Source organism: Sciurus vulgaris (assembly GCF_902686455.1).
Source record: "Sciurus vulgaris genome assembly, chromosome: 17".
NCBI classification, from domain to species: domain Eukaryota; kingdom Metazoa; phylum Chordata; class Mammalia; order Rodentia; family Sciuridae; genus Sciurus; species Sciurus vulgaris.
The window spans coordinates 16,665,661-16,687,099 of record NC_136478.1 but is presented as its reverse complement, the minus strand read 5'-3'; the positions used below and the strand labels follow the sequence as shown (position 1 = coordinate 16,687,099).

Below are 21,439 nucleotides of genomic sequence, written 5' to 3'. Positions count from 1 at the left end.
CACTATCCTTTACCTCCATCCCAAGGCCCTGGGAGTGGCGTAGTCTTAGCAGTAAGCAGAACAGGAGGGAATAAGAAAAGAAAATTTATGTCTTAGACATTGTCATCACTGAATAGACCTCCTCTTTGCAGATTTGCATAATATTGGGATTCAGGAAATTTCAACCAGGGAATTTGAGTTTAAAATGACTGTAGGTACCAGGCAGGGTGGTACACACCTGAAATCCCAGCTGCTCTGAAGACTGAAGCAAGAGGATCACAAGTTCAAGGCCAGCCTTGGCAACTTAGTGAGACCCTGTCTCAAAATAAAAAGATAAAAAGGTCTGGAGATGTAGCTCAGTGGTAAAGTGCCCCTAGGTTCAATCCTCAGAACCAAAAACAATAAATAAAATAAAGTAAAATACTTATAGGTATCTTGCAAGAGAAAAAGCATATCTTCAATGGAAGAAAGCACCTTCATCCCAGACCCTAAATAATCCCCAATATCATTTTTTATTTTTTAACTTTCAGATTTTTTAATAATCAAAAATATTTTATTGTGGTTTTGTATATGTGTATATATAATATAAAATTTGCCATTTCTGCTATTTTCACATTCATTGGCAGTAATTACACTATAATATTGTGCCACTACTGCTAAAACTTTTCATCTTTCAAACAAACTGTAACCATTGAGCAATAACTTCCTACTTCTTCCCTCCCCCATGATAATTTTTTAAGACTAGTAACCAGTACATAGCCACAAAATAACCAAAGGCAAGAAACAAGGTCCTAGTGGGGCATGGTGGCACACACCTATAATCCCAACTACTTGGGAGGCTGAGACAGAAGGACTGAAAGTTAGAGGTCATCCTGGGCAACTTAGTGAGAACCTATCTGAAAATAAAGAATAAAAGGGGCTGAGGATATAAGTGAGTGGTAGACTGTCCCTGGGTGTAATCTCTAATACCACAAAAAAGGAAGGAAGGGAGGGAAAGAAAGAAAGAAGGAAGGAAGGAAGGAAATAGGTCCCAGAAGACTTTAGATAACAACAAAAACTGATATGAAAAAAATAGATATGAAAAAAAATGGAACATCTAAAATAAAAAGTAAAATTAAAAACTAATTGGGTACGTTTTGTAGTAGACACAGCTAAAGAGAGAATTAACAAACCAGAAAATAGAAAAGATTAAATTATAAAGAAGACAGCACAGAGAGAATATTTATTCTCAGATAGAGAAATAAGAAAGGAAATATTAAGAGATTTGATCTCCCAAAAATTTTAAACTCACCTACATCAAAACAACTTAACTTTAATTTAAATGCAAAGCATAATTAACAAAAAAAAAAGAAAAAAAATCTGCAACAAACACAAGCATTAATCTGTTGAAACCAAAAACAGATTTATACTTGGCTAGGGGCTCTGGATGAAAAAAAGAAAGTGACTAATGTCACTAACAGGAAATTGACTATGGGTGGGAGGTTTCTTTTTGAAGGCATGAAAATGTTCTGGAGTTAAATAGTGCTGATGGTTGTACAACTTTGTGAATGTCCAAAAAACCCTGAATTATATACATTAAAAGGGTGAATTTTATGGTATATTAATTATGTCTCAATAGACCTGGGGTTTTGTTTGTTTATTTGTTTGTTTTGTACTAGGAATTAAGCCCAGGAGCAATGTTAACCTCTGAGCCACGTCCCCAGCCCTTTTTATATTTTATTTAGAGGCAGGGTCTTGCTGAGTTGCTTAGGGCCTCACTAAATTGCCCAGGCTGGCTTTGAACTCTCAATCCTCTTGCCTTAGCCTCCTGAGCCACTGGAATTACAGGCCTATACTCCCACATCCGGCCTGTTTCCTTTTTTAAAGGACAAGCAAACAGTTAATGCCTTTGTTACATAAAGAGTTTCCAGAGTGCTGGGTATATAGCTCAGTTGGTAGAGTGTTTGCCTTGCAAGTGCAAGGCCCTGGGTTCAAATCCCCAGCACTGCAAAAAAAAAAAAAAAAAAAAAAAAAGAATTTCTAGAAATTAATGAGAAAATATTCAGTAGATAAATGAATAGAAATCATATTGGCATTGTGTGTGTAAACCCAGAGGTGCTCAACCACTGAACTATTCCCCCAGCCCTTTTTACTTTTCTTTCTTTTTTGGTACCACCCAGGGGAGCTTAACAACTGACACATCCCCAGCCCTTTTTATTTTTTATTTTGACACAGGGTCTTGCTAAATTGCTTAGGTCCTCACTAAGTTGCTGAGGCTGGCTTTGAGCTTGCAGTCGTCCTGCCTCAGCTGCGGGGATTACAGTCATGTGCCACCAGACCCAGCTTACTTTTCTTACTTTTGAGACAGGGTCTCGCTAAATAGCTGAGACTAGCTACAAACTTGCCACTTTTTTTCCTTAGCCTCCCTAGTCCCTGGATAAGCATTTGCCACCCTGGCTAGCAATTGGCAATTTTTTAAAAAAAATGAGAACTTCCAGTTCTAACTAAATATAGTGAAATGGGCACACTTTAGTTCCCTTGGTAAGAAAATTAATTGGAATGTTTTTTGGAAGGCAGCTTTGAAAATGTTGGTGCTCTTGGGGCCAGTTATTCCTCCTGGGAGAGTCTACCCCAAGGGTACAAGTTGGAGGTGGATGCCTATCGTAGTTCTAGGAAAGCCTATGAAACCTTTCCACATTGAATAATTACGTGGATGATCATGGAGGGGTAGTTCTCCCTTGAAGAACATTGGTGCTTTTTGAAATAAGGCTCATTTGTGCACCTTCAGAAAGCCCCACCCTTATTCTCTACCTTTGTTTTTACTTCTGTGCCAGCATTACACGCAGAATGTAAGGATTAACTCACACTATCCTGTAATCCTTGGCTAATTTTGTCTCCTCTCCAGATAAGTCCTACTGCATTTGTAACTCCAAGTAATAGTACCTGGCACATAGTAGTCACTCTGTTACTATAAGAATGCATGAAAGAATTGTTTCCACTGCCCTTGCTCTAAAGCTGTTTTCCAAACTTGGCAATGTATGCCTTAGATGCAGATTATTACCTTTATATAGTCTTATATTTTTTCCCCTTTTTAAAACTGAAATTTTTAAAGAAAACTTTTTTATTTCTAATAATCATTATTTCTGTTATTACCCTAAGTAATAATATTGCTATTAAAGTTTTAAACATTTTCTTGGATGACTTGGAATTATCTAGTGGGAAAGCCAGTTGAGATAATAAGACTGCTTCATTCTACCAAAGGTGACTGTTAAGGGACTGGGGATATAGTTCAGTTGGAATGCTTGCCTCGCATGCATAAGGCCCTGGGTTCAATCCCCAACACCACCAGAGAAAGAAAAAAAAAAATGTTAAAAATGAAACAAAATTGTCCACTATAAAACAGTGTATGTATTTATAAGAATGGCCTGTGGGAAAAAAAAAATCAAGATATTTGTGTTGATTTCAGATTTTAGGTGATTTCTTCAGTTAGTGCATTATGATTATACATAATAGTGGGATTCATTGTGACTTCTTTGTACATGCACATGACATAATTTAATCAATTTCATTCTCTAGTACTTATCCATTTCCTCCCCTCCTGCCTCCTGCTGAACTTCTTCCTCTACTCTACTAATCCCTATTCTATTTTTGTGAAGTCCTTTGTGTGTATGTGTGGTGTATGTATTGTGTTGCGAGGGATTGAACCCTGGAGTGTTCTACCACTGAGCTATACCCCAGCCCTTTTTTTTAATTATTTTTTTTATTTTGAGTCACGATCTCACTGAGTTGCTCATGCTGGCCTCGAACTTGTGATCCTCCTGCCTTTTCTCTCAAGTTGCTGGGATTATAGTTATATAGCACTTAGGTCCCTTTTTAAAATTTTTTTCTAACTTTCACATATGAGAGAAAAACATATGACCCTGACTTCCTGAGTTTGGTTTATTTTGCTTAACATGATCTTCTTCAGTTTCATCCATTTTCCTGCAAATGACATAATTTAATTCTTTATGGCCAAGTAAAACTCCACTGGGTATATATACCACATTTTCTTTATTCATTTGTTGATGAACACCTAGGCTGATACCATGACTTGGCTATTATGAATTGCGCTGCCATAAACATGAGTGTGTATGTATTGCTATAGTATGCTGACTTTAATTCCTTTGAATAAATACTGAGGAGTGGTATAGCTGGTTCATATGGTAGTTCCATTCCTAGTTTTTTGAAAAAACTTCATACTGATTTCCATAATGGTTGTGCTGATTTACAGTCCCATCAAAAGTGTATAAGTATTCCTTGTTTCCCTACATCCTCACTAGCATTTATTATTTGAATTAAAAATTTTTTTTAATTTGTTGTTCTCAGTTATACATGACAATAGAATTTTTTGATGTATTTATACAAACATTATTATTTGAATTCTTGATGATTGCCATTCTAACTGAAGTGAGATGAAATCTCAGAGCAATTTTGCTTTGTATTTCCTCATGTGAACTCAGAGGTGCTTTACCACTGAGCTACATTCCTGGTCTTTTTTATTTTTTATTTTGAGACAGGGTCTCACTAAGTTGCTGAGGATGACCTTGAACTTGTGATCCTCCTGCTACAGCCTCCCCCATCACTGGGATAACAGGTGTGCCACCACATCTGGTGTTCTGGTGTTTTTTAAAAACAGCTTTGTTGAGATCTAATGCATATACCATGCAATATACTTTTTTATTTTTCCAGTGCAGGGGACTGAATCCAGGGGCTTCCTATGCTAGTCAAGCGGTCAACTGCTGAGGTACATCCCCAGTTCTTTTTAAACTTAATTTTATTTTGAGGCAAGGTCTCTGTAAATTGCTCAGCCTGGCTTTGAACTTGCCATTCTTCCTGCCTCAGCCTCCTGAAGTAGTTAGGATTATAGGTATTACAATATAGTCTTTAAAGTGTATAATACATCTGGGTATAGTGGCGCACACCTGTAATCCCAGCAACTTGGAAGACTGAGGCAGGAGGATCACGAGTTTGAGGCCAGCCTCAGCAACTTAGGGAGACTCTGTCTCAAAATAAAAATATAAAGAACTGGGATGTAGCTAGTGATAAAGTGCCCCTGGGTTCAATCCCCAGTCAAAAACAACAAAAAGTATAATACAGTAAATTTTAGTTTATTCACAGAGTTGTGCATCCATCACTGCTATTCATTTCAAGACATTTTCTTATCCTAAAAAGTAACCTGCCCTCCTTCATCTCTACTCCCTGAGCTTCCTATATCTCCCCAGTGGTTTTATGTTACTTTATACACCTCTGTGGCATTTGAATTTTTACAGTGACCATGTATTATTCATCAGGAAAAACAACGTCATCGTCTTTGGAATATAGAAGCAAAGTTAGTTTTTAAAGGCACTCCTTTCTCTTCTATTTATAGGTGTTGTATTATAATTCACTGCTTAGTAATGGATTTGAACCTGAGGGGGTGAAAGTCAGGATAACTTCCTGTGCGGGCCCCAAGAGAGTCCCTAACTAGACCTGATATGCCTGAAATGATAGGCAGTGTTCAGCGTATGTGTGTATTCTCAGGAGAGAAGGGGTCTTCGGAGGAGTTTTACTGTAGATCTTCTTGGTTTCTGTGTGACACTGTAGTTTTAAGCCCTACAAGCCATGATTGCTAATTTCGCAATGATCACTTTCTCTAAGCCAGAACTTGCCTGGAGCACCTATCGCAGAGACTTGCCTAATCATCTCATCAGGACATCTGCTGGGCTTAATTAAGGGAAAAAGAATTTAGGAAGAGCTTCTGTCTTGCCTCAGTCACTGGCTAGTACCCAGGCACAAGACAAGTCTCTTAGTCCACCAAGTGTTCCTCAGGACACTGGAGAATGTGAAAGATAAGCCCTGCCTTGCCAGAGTTTAGAGCAGGCAACTATTCCCCTTGGGAGTCTTTGGTTCTCTCCTAATTGGGGAGAACCTGACGCATCAGTCAGTTTTGCTGACTGGGCAGTTTCTCGGTGTAGGAATTCCAGTGAATTGAAGTGGAATTCCAGTAGAAAACTTAGAAACTAATGATCCTGAAACTCAGGTGGTCCCCCTCCTACTGAGATTACCCATCTCAGCATTTCAGGAAATGTAAAATGGTTTACTTTCTTACCTAGACTCAACTGAAAGAGTGAATCAGCTAAAAGTTTTCTTGGCTATCAGAACCTCCTCTTTTCTTTTTTACCAGTAACTTTTTGATAGCACAAAGAGAATGTTGATATTCCTTTTTACTCTTTGAAAGCTACATTCATGAATTTAATGAATGACATCTTGCTTCTTTCTTACCCAAGATCCACTGAACTGTAAGGTGGTCTGAATGTATAGAGCAGTAATTACTTTCAAAGTAGTGCTAATTACTATTTTCCCTTCCTTTCTTTCCTTCCTACTTTCCATTCTTCCTTCCATTTACTTTCAGTCAGAGTTGGGGCAGCTTTGATCTTATACTGCAGTACCTTTGATCGTCATGATGTTCTTGACATACAATTTTTCTGACTTATACTCTCTTTCTTTCCCTTCTGGAATCGACAGTAAATATTAGAATGAGGCAATTCTGATAAGGCAGACTGTAAGTTTTTAGTGCTGTTTTAGTGCAGATTATATTTTATTTATTTGGGAGCAGAATAAGAGATTTAGGGGTTTACAGGAACCTATAAAGATGTTACCCAGTGGAGATTTGAGTCACTGGATAGAAAACTGAAACTCATTAAAATCTTAATTTTCCATTTCCGTTTTGTATGGCTTTTCTGTCATCACTAATGTTGGCAGCATCTCAAGTTAGAATCATTCATGAATTTCATTAACATTACTACCTCCCTTTCCCACATACTAAATAAAGATACTAACTAGGAACAAAGCAGCCCCTAGGAAACCCAGCTAGACCCGATGGAGAAGCTGAATATTCATGTGGAATGCAAAGTGCTAGTTCCCTCTCCTTACACAAACCTTGGAATCTGACGGAGAGTACATTTTATGGAGTAAGGCTAATTTTTTTTTTTTTTTTTTTTTTTTTCTTGGGATTGAAACCAGAGGGTTAAAAACCAGTAAGCTACATCTACATCCCCACTCCTTTTTTTTTTGAGACAGGGTTTTGCTAAGTTGCTGAGCCTAACCTCGAACTTGCCATCCTCCTGCCTCATCCTCCAAAGTTGCTGAGGTTACAGGCGTGCTCCACAAGCCTGGCAAGACTAAATTTATACATACTTGAAAATGTAAGGTTTGCTATCTTTTGAGTTAGGATTTGCAAAGTTAGTACTATTTTCATAACTTTCTCCTGAATGCTTTTGCCAGGTCCACTGTGGTGTATCAAATTGAGTGTGTGAATTGGCAGTTCTACCACATGACAGCTCTGTGATCTTGGGTCATGTATTTCATCTCTCTGTTCTTAATTCTCTATTCTTCAACTTTTCCCTCAGTAAATTTAGGAGGAATAATAGTACCTACTTCAAGCTGGGTGCAGTGATACATGCCTATAATCCCAGTGACTCAGGAGGCTGAGGCGGGAGGATCACAAGTTCCAGGCCAGCAACTTAGCAAGACCCTGTCTCAAAATAAGGAATGAGAGAGCTGGGGATATATCACAGTGGTAGAATGTCCCTGGGTTCAATTCCCAATACCACAAATAATAATGATAATAACAACAACAATAATAATAATAGCTATTGCAGACGACTGTTAGGATTGCTAAAGGCATAAGTGCTTAGATAATGCCTGGCATATTGAAGTCACTCAGTGTGTTAGTCTTTCCTGCTAGGTTTTTACTTTTTATAATATTTCATTATCCAAATGGCTTTAGGTAAGTATGGCTAACTATAAATAACATAAATTATTCACTCACTTTTCCTTTTTTCCCTCCAAAATGGGAATTAGAAAACAATTTAAGCGCATATTATCTTAGAGTTTGAATATTATTTGGATCCTGATATAGAGATGGACACTAGGTATGATTCTTATAGATTATCAGCTGTTAGGCATCACAGCTTATTAGTGTAACCGTTTTTTCCTCAGACCTGAGTAACACTCACTCATCCTAAATCTTTATAAATTTGTTGGGGCCTATCCACAGTTACCACAGCTTCAGAGCTTTAGAGAAACTAAACATCAAATTGGCATGCTAGATGTTGTCATTTATTCTAATTACAAAGGCAGCCCAGCTATTGAGTTCCTTGTACTTCCTTGATCTAACAACCAACTTCCCCAGTTTGTGCAACTTCCTGGATTCTCAGTGCTGGCATTATTATTAGTTTCATCATAATGAGAGCTTTCAAATGTAACAGCTGAAGGATTCTGGTACTGGGTAGTGTTTTACTTCTCTTTGGAGTTTTGTCTTTCTTGTTTTTGTGACTTGGAGCTACAAGAGAGAGAATAATACAGATTGGTGATTATCATTTCATAATCGGAAAATTTCTTTGTATCTGACCACTTCTCTTAATTATCACTCATTGTTCTTTTCAAACTAGAGCTTCCTCTGCAGATTAATAGGTATTTTCATATCTTTCTAGTTCTTAAGATAAACTTACTTTATTAATTACTTTGAACATACTTTAAAAAAAATTTTTGTCCTCTGCCCTGTTTCTTACTTCTACCCAGGTTTCTAAGCCCCAGAGATTACAATTTTCACCTTTCTACCTTTTAAAAGTAGTTTCTTCAACTAATTACCTCCCCATTTTTTAAATAAAATGCTCACCCAGATCTCTTTTGATTTAAATTTGGGGACATTATTTACTCGCTTTCTGTGTTAGATGTGGACTTAGTGCCCCCCGACTCCCCCTCCCCCTCACACACAGGCACACACACTCAGACCGCTGCTAACATTTTCCCATCTAAAGCTTTGGCTAAATCATTGGGCAGCATTCACTGCCAACTCTATGTGTATGTTATCAGTCTTTCTTTTACATTTGCTTCGTTTCCATGTACTTGTTGCTACATTTTTCCAAAGAGCCAACAGCTCTGTCAGGCAAGCACATATCATTATTTTATACCATCTTCGTTCTCTTTTGCCACATGCCGGCCTTTCACACCTGTCCTGTTGTCTTTTTACTTGTTTGTGGGTTTATTCCTTTTTCACTCCTTAATTGTCACTATAGTAGAATTTTGGGAGGAAGAAGTATAAATGTTTCTGGCCATTCAGCTACATTTGGTTGCAAATCTTTTCCTAGTCACCCCATTACTCTCCCTAAAAACAACTTGTGTTATTAGTTTCTTGTGTGTCATTTCAGAAATCTTTGATGAGTATATATTTCTCTTTTGTTCACAAATTTACTTGAATTCTAGGCACACTGTTCTGTACCTTACTTTTCATTTAATAATGGACCTTAGAATTCATTCCAAAATTTCTTAAAAAGTTGTTTGGGGGAAGAGGTAGTGTGTGCATTATATTCCATTGTATGAATAGTCACAACTTAATCAGTCCTCCATTAATGAACATTTAATTTGTTTTGCGCTTTCTCCATTATAAATAGTGCTACAGTGGGGATTTTATGCATAATTTTCTACTTCTGCTAGTGTGTCTATTACGATGAACTGTAAGAGTAGAATTTCTGGCTTACCACAGAAGTTAGATTTTTTTTTTTTTTTTTTGCGGTGCTGGGGATTGAACCCAGGGCCTTGTGCTTATAAGGCAAGCACTCTACCGACTGAGCTATATCCCCAGCCCCAGAAGTTAGATTTTTAAACATAATACTGCATTTTTTTTTTAAATAATTCAATACAGTCTGTGAAATGTGAAATGTTTGTTTTCCCATTTAACTCATAAATATCAAGTCATTTCTCCCTTTTTCTACTCTTAAGCTGCAAGGATAACCAAAGAAAATTTGGATACCAAAGGAAGATGATACTGTGCCCTTGGTGGTGGATTTCCTTTTACATTTAAGATATGCTCTTTTATCCCACTTTCTACCACCTAAAAGCCTTTTAAAAGAGTAGATATGAAATATTTTCTTATCATTTTTTTTCTTTTTTCAAAGGCATAGACAGATTTACTTAGGAAGATAGATACAGATTCTAGGAATAGCTGTGGCGATGGCACATGCCTGTAATCCCAGCAGCTCAGGAGACAGAGGCAGGGGGATGGCAAGTTCAAAGCCAGCCTCAGCAACGGCGAGGCACTAAGCAACTCGGTGAGACCCTGTCTCTAAATAAAATACAAGATAAGACTGGGGCTGGGGCTCAGTGGTTGAGTGCCCCTGAGTTCAATTCCTGGTTATCCTCCCCAGCCCCCCCAAAAAATTCCTGGACAAATATGGGCCATCTCTAGAGTGAGAAATGCCTTTATTATCATTTTTATAAAAACTTTTAAAGCTTAAATTTATTATTTTTAACTGACACATAAAAACATAAGAATTGTAGGCTAGGAACATAGCTCAGTGAGAGAATGCTTGCCTAGCGTGTACCAAGTCCTAGATTTAATTCCCCAGCACCACAAAAACAAAGAGCATAAGTGTACAGATTTATGAGATACTATGTGATGTTTCAGTACATGTATATTACAACTTTTTGAGACAATTCACATGCTATATAGTTCATCCACTTAAAGTATAAAATTCAGTGGGTTTTAGTATATTCACAGAATGTCTAACTATTTTCACAATTTTGGAATTTTTTATCATACCCCAAAGAAACTTCATATCCATTAGCAGTTGCTCCCTATTTCTTCCCAACTCTCACAGCCCTACATAACCACTAAATCTACTTACTTTCTATATAGTTTTGTTTAATCTGTTCATTTCATGTAAAGAGAATCATGTAATATGTGGCATTTTATGTTTCTTGTGGTTTCTTGGCAAAATACCTGATATGTTCAAGTGCATAGATGATTTTCCAGTTTGAGAGGGTATTTTAGGAGGTTGTGATCTGCCCAGGAAAAATTATGAAAGTTAGTTTCAAAGTAGGCATGGCTTAGCAGGTTCCTTGATAGAGTCAGTCAGCAGAAATATTTAGAATTAGACCATCTTTCCTATAATGTAGGAACACTATGTCAAGTGAGACTACACCTAAACTCCTTCCACTGCTGAAGGCATTCCACTTTGTTCCCATCAAAAATACATTTCTAGCTTCATAATGAACGTTTTTGGTGGGAGACAGGGGGCAGTTATTTTGCAAGGTTAACTACTTTTGTTTTATTACAAGAAGTACTTTCAATAATATTTTTTCAGTTAAGCTAATTCACCTATGTCCTATGCAGGACCCCGAAACATGGGTTAGAATGCTTTCATGAACTTTTGTGAGTTTGGGTTCACCTTTACCTTCTGTGTATCTTATCTGTTACACCACATCCTGAAATGCAGAGTCATTTTCCTGTGATCAGAGTAGGGAGAGGTATCTCTTATATGATCATTTGATTCTTATTGCCAAAGGGATTGATGTGTCATGTTTCCTTGAAGCCTGTGCTGACCCAGAAATTACCCATTTTCAGATTACAAAAGAATTATCAAGTGTGAGGGATCAAGTGTCAAGTGTAACCTCAGCATGTCTAAGTTAGAAAATCCTTCAAATAAGAAATAAAAACAACCTCAAAAAGTCTCATCTCTTTCACTGCCATTCGGTCTTAACCATCATATGATTTTCTTCACTATTTGGTGAGTAAGACAGAAACTGACCTTATCCCCCAGGGATTCATAAACTTTTAGGTAGCAACAGTATCCTAGAAGGTAAAACTCAACCTCAGAGAGCCATTTGGCAGCAGTCTGTGGAGCAGGCCAACAGGAAGAGAAACAAAGGCTGACATACCCAGGAATGTGGGAAACAGGGAAACTGTTCTTTGCCATTGCCAATCTTTATACAAGAATGGGAAGAATGACAGCTCCCTGGTAGAGTTTAAAGGTTAACATTGTAAAAAAATCTTTTTAAAAAAGCAAAAGGCGGGGGTGCTGGGGATATAGCTCAGTTGGTAGAGTGCTTGTCTCACAAGCACAAGGCCCTGGCTTCAAATCCCTAGCACCACAAAAAAAAAAAAAAAAAACGAAGCAAAAGGGTTATGTTAGAATTCCTTTGGTTGTAGTGGGGGGGACAATAAAAGCATGTTATCAAAAAAGTCTAGTGGGTAAAAATATAGTTGGATCCTGGTGCTCAAAGCTTGCCTTCTCCCTCCCTCTCATGGCCTGACTCTCTGTGGAACATTCTTGGTGGACTTCCTCCACATGGTAGTCTCTGGCACCAGCAGGTTAGTAACTTCAGTGTGAGTGTGGTAAAGGAAGCTTATCTCTCCTAGCATTTTTCAAGGGGGGGTTCCAAGATCAAGTCTTATTGGCCATTCCTGAACCAATCGTCAAGGTTGGGGTGGCATAGAATATCATAATTCACCAGTTTGGGGAGGGAGGAAGAGAAAGGATAGTTAGCCCACTGAAACCACACAAACTGAGAGGAGAGCCATTTTTCCCAAAGCAGTACCAGGGTGTGATTGCCAGAAGAAAGTAGATGCTATGCACAACCACACATCTGTCCACTGCAGAGAGGACACCAGGAACCAATTTGACTAGGATAATATGTGCATAGAAGTTAATAACTGTTTTGTGTTAATGACTAATAAGAGAATATAGGAATAAACAACAGTGGGAGGACTTTAGTAATAGATGGGTTTCAGAAAAACTGGATATAGATCAGAGTTTTATATAGCAAATCCCATTTTACCACTGTTTTCCATTACTAAGTCATGACTATATTCCTTAAAGAAAACAAATCTAGCAGATCTCTGAGTTGGGAACTTCTTGTGAAAAAGTGGTTATGATAGCTGCATGTATGATCTCTACATTAATATACGCCAGGCCTTGTAATAGCCAGAATTGAAGTTACCACCTACCAATTCATTTATCTTTGGGGACTCTTTTAGGACTTGGAAGATGTTTCCTTTCTCTTCCTTACCTTTTCCTAAGCCACAGACTGTTTTCCTATGCTAGAATGTTCCCTAACTCCACCTTGAACCCACAAGGACTTCTTCATCATTTTACACAATAGAATGAATTATAGCCAGTGTCACATTTTGCCTACAGGGAGTTGTGTATTTCAAGTTTGGCCATGTCCTGAAACTTCCTTAAGAGCAGGATTTCCGCTTTGTAAAATTGGAGCCCACATACAGGGAGGTGTGGCTTAGGGCCATGTCCAGAGGCTTCCCTGTTCTTTGGATTCAAAGAAAAGGTGGGGGTAGGGAGGACAGAAAAGAAGATAGGCAGACAGGTGCAGCCCTCAGCAGGTGCACCACCTTCATGGACCCCCAGATGCGGGAGGAGTGAAGAGAGAGAGCACGTGATTTTATAAGAGACTGCAATCACAACCTGTACTATAGAAATGTTGCTGTGAGGTTGTCAGTTTAAACTGGGGAATGGGAAACTCAGATGAAAAGTTAATTATGGGTTTCTCAAACATTTATTACTTTCTCCCCATCCTCTCTTTCTACATTCCTCAAATTTATGTCAACTATATCTTTGAGCTCCTTTTACTCATTCATTCATTGACTGTAACAAATGGTTATTGAGCACTTGCTCTGTGTTGGCATTTGTGTAGGCATTGAGGACACAGCAGGGAACAAAACAAAATCCCTTGACTTTGTAGCATTTGCATTCCAGGGAGGAGAGGCAGACAGTAAATAAGGAAATATATGACCTGTCAGGTAATATTATTTGCCAAGAAAAAAATGAAGCAGGGTGAGAGGGATAAAGAGTGGCAGGGGAAGGAAGCTGCCACTTTGTATTTGGTGAATGTGATATATGAACAGAGACATGATAGGAGTTTGGGAGCAAGCTGTGAGACTTCCTGGAGGTGGAGCAGCAGGGCTGGGGTCTGAGCCAGGAGCAGCTTGGTCTCCTTGAAGAAAAAAATAACAGAGCAGCCAGAGTCACTGAGGACAGTATGCAAGAGGGGAGAATAGGGTCAAAGAGGGGGTCAGAGAGAGGACCAAGGCAGCAGAGGGTTGGGGAGCTACTCTGTGTTGGGAAGAAGGAAACCAAAAGAAAGAAGGGCTTGACTTGGGTTTTCAACCAAATTGTTGCAACTGCAATGAAAGAAAAAGGTCAAAGCAGGGGAGACCAATTGAGGGATTGTTGAGAAAATCCAGACTGGACACCAGGGAAGAAAGTGATTGAGATAGAAATGGTGAGAAGCATTCTCATCCTAGATATATTTTATTTTGAAATTTCTATTTCCTACTATTTTTTTCTTTTTCCTCACTGTACTTTAGAGGGATGGAAGCTTTTTTTCCTGAGTAATAGAATTTGTTTTAATATAGTCTGAAGAAGACAAGGGACTTTGTTCTGATCCTGCCTGAGGTCATATCTCCCCTTATTCCATCCCTGCAGAGCTTGCTCAATTTAGGGCTGGACTCAGATGTGGTAACACTGTTGCGGGATATGTATTGAGGAAGCCCAGACAGGGACAGGAGAAGGGATCCTAGGAAGGGGGACTCAAAGGCAGCATCTTCCCTACTTCTGTTCATCAGGGAACTCAGCTTGAATGCTCTGAAAATGTTTCCTTCTGGAAATTGCTCTCCTCATTGACAGTTTTGCAGAGGGCTGTGAAATTACTCAGGAATGGAAAACTACAGCAAAGGCAGGAAGCACTCTGCGCTTCAGACCGATATGTTGTCAGGGGCAGTACAAGTCATCCAACCTTAGAGCCTTAGAATTGGGAAGATCCCTAGTGGTCTCCTGCTGCTGAATCCTGTGTGATACGTAGTCATCTAGACTCTGCTTTAAGGGTCCATAACTTATAGAATATACAATGTCCATGCTGAGAGAGGGACCTTCAAGATGAGGATGGGTTGAGGTGAATCTAGGAGTCTGAACTCCCAAGCCCCATCCTCTTCGACCTTGTTGTCTCTCCAAATAAAAGGCAGTCCTTGGTAGTAGGTGGGTTTAAATGTACCTGCGTCCCATCCCTGGATGTCTGGATTTATTTGCCTTTCAGTCCTAAATGATAATGAACTCTTTTGTTCTTGTTTCAAACCCTAGGGGTTGCCCTGCTCTCAGATGTGTACCCTGAGAAAATTTTGGTTGACCTGCTGGCTCAGTATGACACTGGTAAAGATAAGTACACTCCAGAGACCAGAATGAAATTCGGGGAAGTCCTGATGCGAATTATCAGGGCATTAGGTGAGTTTTCTTATTCTATTCTTCTGGAACAGGGTGGAGAAGAGTGGCTTTGAAACCGGAGTCTGTGTCCTGAAGGTTTGTTGAATTAGTGGATGAGGGCAGATTGGGGCTGAGATGAGTTAATTCCCTACTATTTATTGAATGTCCATATGGAGCTAGAAGGTGGTATACTGGGGAGCAAGGTCAAAGAAAATAATTGTTCATTCTAAAGAGAGAGATTAAATTAATGTAAACTTCTCCATTAGCCAGTAGGGGACTTTAGATATTGAAAACTGGCCTGTGTAACATAGAATTGAGAGGAATACTTTTTAACCTGTGTTCTGTAGACTTAACCATTGACTGCCACCCTGTGTATCAATAGAAGCCTTACTATAAGGCAAACCAATTGTACACATGAGAGCCAGAATGTAAGACAAAATCCATTTTACCCAGATAGCTGCCATGTTGAATTTTGAGAATTATTTTCTATTTGGGGGTTGTATTCTCACCTTGCATGCCCTGTATCAGTTTGTGTTATGAAGGTTAGCCACCAAAGGTAATATTTTGGCTTAAAAAACAATGCCACACTGGCCACTTGAATCAAGAGATCAAATGGATTCTTTATTCATCAGCATTGCAAAGAATTCATTAAATTCTACATAGCTGCACACTATTTCTCTGGACATAGTCCTTAATTTTCCTGATTTCTGGGTACCTGTTCTGGTTAAAGATAGAACCTAGAATTCCAGCCACTTAAATCCTTTCATCAGTGAAATAAGACTTTTATGAGAGTGAAATTTGAAAATTTTATCCCATAAATATGTATAATTTTTATTTTTCAGTTAAAAATTTTAAAAGATATTTTTTCTAGCCTAGCAAGTATGAGGCCCTGGGTTCAATCCCCAGCACCACGCACCCCCGGACACAAAAAAAATAATAAAAATATTTTTTTCTGCTCTTTGAAGAAAGGAGAACTTTATAAGTTCACCTTAGTCCTGAAATTGGGTTTGAAATATACCAGACAAGTACACCATTATAAGAAGTTGTTCTGTCATAGTAGTGTGAATATTAAGCTTACAGTATCACACTAACCTCTGACTTCTTTTATATGTGCTCTTGGGAGTGTCAGAACGGAGAACTGTAAACCATGCAGAGAAATCATCAATATAACATGTATTTTCTCCATAACTTTCTGGTAAACCTCTACATTGGGATGATGAACACTGAAAATGCACATTTCTCAGTCCACACTGCACAGTTCAGGTTATCTTGAGGGGTGAGAGTGGAGGTAGGGGTGAGGGGGCTATGCTGAATGACAGACAGACCTTACTCCTCTTTATATACTCTTAAAATCAGCTCAGTTTCCAAAACAGTCTTTTGGCATTTCAAAGCAAATTCTACCCATTTTCCAAGTTCTCATTTTTCTGTAGCTTACCCTTCCAAGTTATCCAGCTTTAAACATAGCCTTAGCTTTAGCTGCTAGTTTCTGATTCCCATTATTGGCAGAGCATCCCTAATCTGAAAATCCAAAATCCAAAATCTGAATCTTTTTGAGCTCTTGATATGATGCCACAAATAGAAAATTTCATACCATGAAACTTTATTTCATGAAAAAAAATATTTAAAATATTGTAAAAAATTACCTTAAGGCAGTGGGTATACAAGGTATCTATGAAACATAAATCAATTCTGTGTTTGGATTTGGGATCCATCCCCAGATGTCTGTTTGTATATTCCAAAATCCAGAACACTTTAATCCCAAGCACTTCAGATAAGGGAGAGTCAACCTGTGTCAACTTACATAGATGACTTGTTACATTCGTTTTTTTGGTACCAGGCATTGAACCCAGATGTGTTTAACCACTGAACCACCTCCCAACCCTTTTGATTTATTTATTTTTTTTTTTATTTTGAGGCAAGGTTTCTCTAAGTTGCTCAGGGACTTCCTAAGTTGCTGAGGCTCGCCTTGTACTTGTGATCTACCTGCCTCAACCTCCCAGGTTACTGTGATTACAGACATGCGACAACTGATTTACTAAATTCTTTAGGTGAAGTTAAAGACCATTTTTACAACACAGCCGGTATTCTTAGTTTGCTGATATTGTGGAAATCTTTGTGAACAGCCACTTTTTAAGACTTCCCTAATAAGAACCTTGGTTGCGTATCCTGGGCCTTGCACTCTCTCCCCACTTCCCAGTTTGCAGTTATGGGACTTTGGGGAAAGAACAAGACCCACGGGTAAGAGCTGGGGTGTGATATACTACAGCTTCCTCTTGGCATCTCTGCTAATTTCCCAGCCACACTTGCTTGTCTTGCTGGGTGATGTTGGAAGAGCAGCAGAAGAATTTTTTACTTTCTGTTTCTAAAAACTGTGGCTGGGGTTGTGGCTCAGTGATAGAACACTTGCCTAGCATGTGTGCAGCACTGGCTTCAATTCTCAGCACTGCATATAAATAAATAAATAAATAAAATAAAGGTCTATCAACATCTAAAAAATTTTATATGCACATTAACATTTATAAAGTATACTAATTTGTCACTGGGCAAGCTGGCACATGCCTGCCTGCAATTCCAGGGGCATAGGAGGTTGACACAGGAAGGATCAAAAAAAATTCAAGGCCAGCCTGGGCAACCTAGCAAGACCCCATCTCAAAACAAAAAATAAAAAATAAAAAGGGCTGGGGGTATAGCTCCATTGTAGAGCACCCCTGGGTTTAATCTCTAGAACTGTAGGGAAAAAAAAGTGTAACTTCATGGTTTTTAACCTGTTTACCATATTAGAAGCTTCTAGTAATCCATAAAGTTTCCTTTTGTTCCCTCCTACTCTATACTTGCCCCAGAGGTAAGCACTCTTCTGACTTTTTATCATCATCAGTTTATTTTGATTGTTCTTGAACCTCATTTTGATGGCATTAAATTCCCATGTTTCCAGTAAACTGAGCATTCGAGATACTTGGATGAACTTGGGTCAAATTTAGGACCTCAAGTACTTTGTGGACCATGCTGTGTGCTGTATTTCCCATTTCCTCACATTAGGAGACACACAGTACATTGTTCTCTGTCGGTGATGTTGAGAGATTGATCCTGATATTTCCAGTAGGGTTCATTGGTTGGAAACTTCTCTGTCAACATTCCCTCTAATGGCTTTAAGTAGCCATGGATGATCCTTGCCCAGATTTATTATTTCATAGAAGTTATATTTTTTTACAGGTTAGGAAACTGAATACAGAGAGGATTAATAGTTTGCCTAATGTGATGCCACTAACTCATGATGGTTCCAGAATTTTAACCCAGGCAATCTGACTCTAAACGTTTTCTTTTATCCAGTACACTTTACTGCATCCTGGCCATTTTTTCCATGTCATTCAACATCTTTTTTCTGTCATTAACATGGGTATATTTCACATCCTCTATAATTTTTAATGATTGCATGATAGCTGTTTATTTGAATGTACCATAATTCTTTTGACTAACCAACTTGTAAGGTCTTCATATTTTTGCTGTTAAGAATTACATTGAATTAGCAAATAGAAGTCCTACACTACAGAACATTCTCAGAAAAATATTCCATGAGGAGGAAATGAAAAAGAACAATGTAGGTCAGCAAAGGGAAGAGCTACCTTAAAGGAAAAACCAATCAAAGAAGAAACCAAGTCAAGTTAAAAACCAAAAATAAGCTCATAGGACTGGGAGTACAAATCATGTCTCAATAATAACCCTGAATGTCAATGGCCTAAACTCATAAATCAAAAGACACAGACTGGCAGATTGGATTAAAAAGAAAGGCCCAACAATATGCTGCCTTCAAGAGACTCATCTCATAGAAAAGGACATCCACAGACTAAAGGTAAAAGGATGGGATAAAACCTACCATGTACACGGACTCAGTAAAAAAGTGGGGGTTTCCATCCTTATATCAGATAAAGTGGACTTAAGCCAAAGTTAGTCAGAAGGGATAAAGAAGGACATTCCATACTGCTTAAGGGAACCATAAATCAGGAAGACATAACGATCGTAAATATTTATGCCCCATACAACGGTGTATCCATGTACATCAAACAAATCCAAAAGACCAATGGTACAGAATAGAAGACACAGAGACAAAACCACATAAATACAGTCACCTCCTTGACAAAGGAGCCAAAAATATACAATGGAGAAAAGATAACCTGTTTAACAAATGGTGCTGGCAAAACTGGAAATCCATATGCTGTAAAATGAAATTAAACCTCTGTCTCTTACCCTGCACAAAACTCAACTCAAAATGTATCAAAGACATAGGAATTAGACCAGAGACCCTGCACCTAGTAGAAGACAAAGTAGGCCTGAATCTTCATCATGTTGGCTTAGGATCAGACTTCTTCAATAAGACTCCCAAAGCACAAGAAATCAATAAAAGCAAGAATCAATAAAAGGGGTGGACTCAAATTAAAAAGCTTTTTCTCAGTAAAGAATACAATCAAGAATGTGAAGAGAGAGCCTACAGAGTGGGAGAAAATCTTTTCCACACGCACTTCAGATAGAGCACTTATCTCCAAGATTTATAAAGAACTTACAAAACTTTACAACAAAAATACAGAACCCAATCAATAAATGGACCATGGAACTGGACAGACACTTTACAGAAGAAGACACACAGGCAGTTATTAAATATATGAAAAAGTGTTCAACATCTCTAGTAATTAGAGAAATGCAAATTAAAACAACTCTAAGATTTCATCTTACTCCAATTAGAATGGCTTTTATCAAGAACACAAACAATAATAGATGTTGGTATGAATGAGGGGAAAAAGGCACACTTTTACATTGCTGGTGGAGTTGCAAATTGCTGTAGCCACTCTGGAAAGCAGTATGGAGAATTCTAAGAAAACTTGGAACGGACCCACCTTTTGACCCAGTTATCCCACTCCTCGGTTTATATCCAAAGGACCTAAAATCAGCAAACTACAGAAACACAACCACATCAATGTTTATAGCAGCTCAGTTCACAATAGCTAGTTTGTGGAACCAACCTAGATGCCCTTCAACAGATGAATGGATAAAGAAACTCTGGTATATATACACAATGGAACACTATTCAGCCATAAAGAATAATAATATTATGGCATTTGTCAATAAATGGATGGAATTGGAGAATATCATGCCAAGTGAAATAAGCCAAGCCCAAAGAACCAAAGGCCGAATGTATTCCCTGATAAGTGGAGAATGATATATAATGGGGGTGGAGGATGGGGAATGAGAGAATAATGGGGGAACTTTAGAATATGTAGAAGGAAATGAGAGGGAGGGGGGTATGAAAAATGGTGGAATGAGACAGACATCATTACCCTATGTACATGTATGATTACACAAATGGTATGAATCTACATTGTGTATGACCATAGAAACAAAATTATGTACCCCATTTGTGTACAATGAATCAAAATGCAGTCTGTAAAAAAATTAAAAGGTAAATAAAAAAAATCCTTCTTAATTTCAGGAATCAAATAGACCACAATACAGTAATTCTGGGTGACTTTAACACAATGCTGTCACCACTGGATAGATCTTCCAAACAAAAATTAAACAAAGAAACCATAGAACTCAATAACACAATCAATAACTTAGACTTAACAGACTTGTATAGAATATTCCATCCATCAGTGAGCAAATACACTTTCTTCTCAGCATCACATGGATCCTTCTCTAAAATAGACTATATGATATGCCACAAAGCAGCCCTTAGTAAATGTAAAAAAATAGAGATTCTGCCTTGTGTTCTATCAGGTCATAATGGAATGAATTTAGAAATCAATGACAAACACAGAAACTACTCCAACACCTGGACACTAAATAATATGCTATTGAATGAAGCATAGATAACAGAAAACATCAAGGAGGAGATAAAAAAATTCTTAGAGGTAAATGAGAATGATGATACAACATATCAAAATCTTTGGGTCACTATGAAAGCAGTACTAAGAGGAAAATTCATTGCCTGGAGCACATTCAAGAAAAGAATAAAAAGTCAACAACTAAATGACCTAACATTACATCTTAAAGCCCTAGAAAAAGAAGAACAGAACAACACCAAAAGTAGTAGAAGACAGGAAATAATTAAAATCAGAGCTGAAATCAATGAAATTGAAACAAAAGAAACAATTCAAAAAATTGACAAAACAAAAAGTTGGTTCTTTGAAAAAGTAAACAAAATAGATAAACCCTTAGCCACATTTAACAAAGAGAAGGAGAGAGAAAACTCAAATTACTAAAATTCGTGATGAAAAAGGAAATATCATGACAAACACCACTGAAATACATAACATAATTGGAAGCTACTTTGAAAATCTATACTCCAACAAAATAGAAAATCTTGACAACATCAACAAATTTCTAGAGACCTATGATCCTCCCAAACTAAACCAGGAGGA

General features: G+C 38.0%; 1 protein-coding gene across 1 annotated transcript in view; it reads left to right on the top strand.

Moving 5' to 3' along the window:
- TANGO6 (transport and golgi organization 6 homolog) overlaps positions 1–21,439 on the top strand; it is a 166,550-nt gene that overhangs the window by 78,261 nt on the left and 66,850 nt on the right. The window contains 1 exon segment of the mRNA XM_079116932.1: positions 14,910–15,050. Coding sequence (XP_078973058.1) covers positions 14,910–15,050 — 141 coding nt within the window.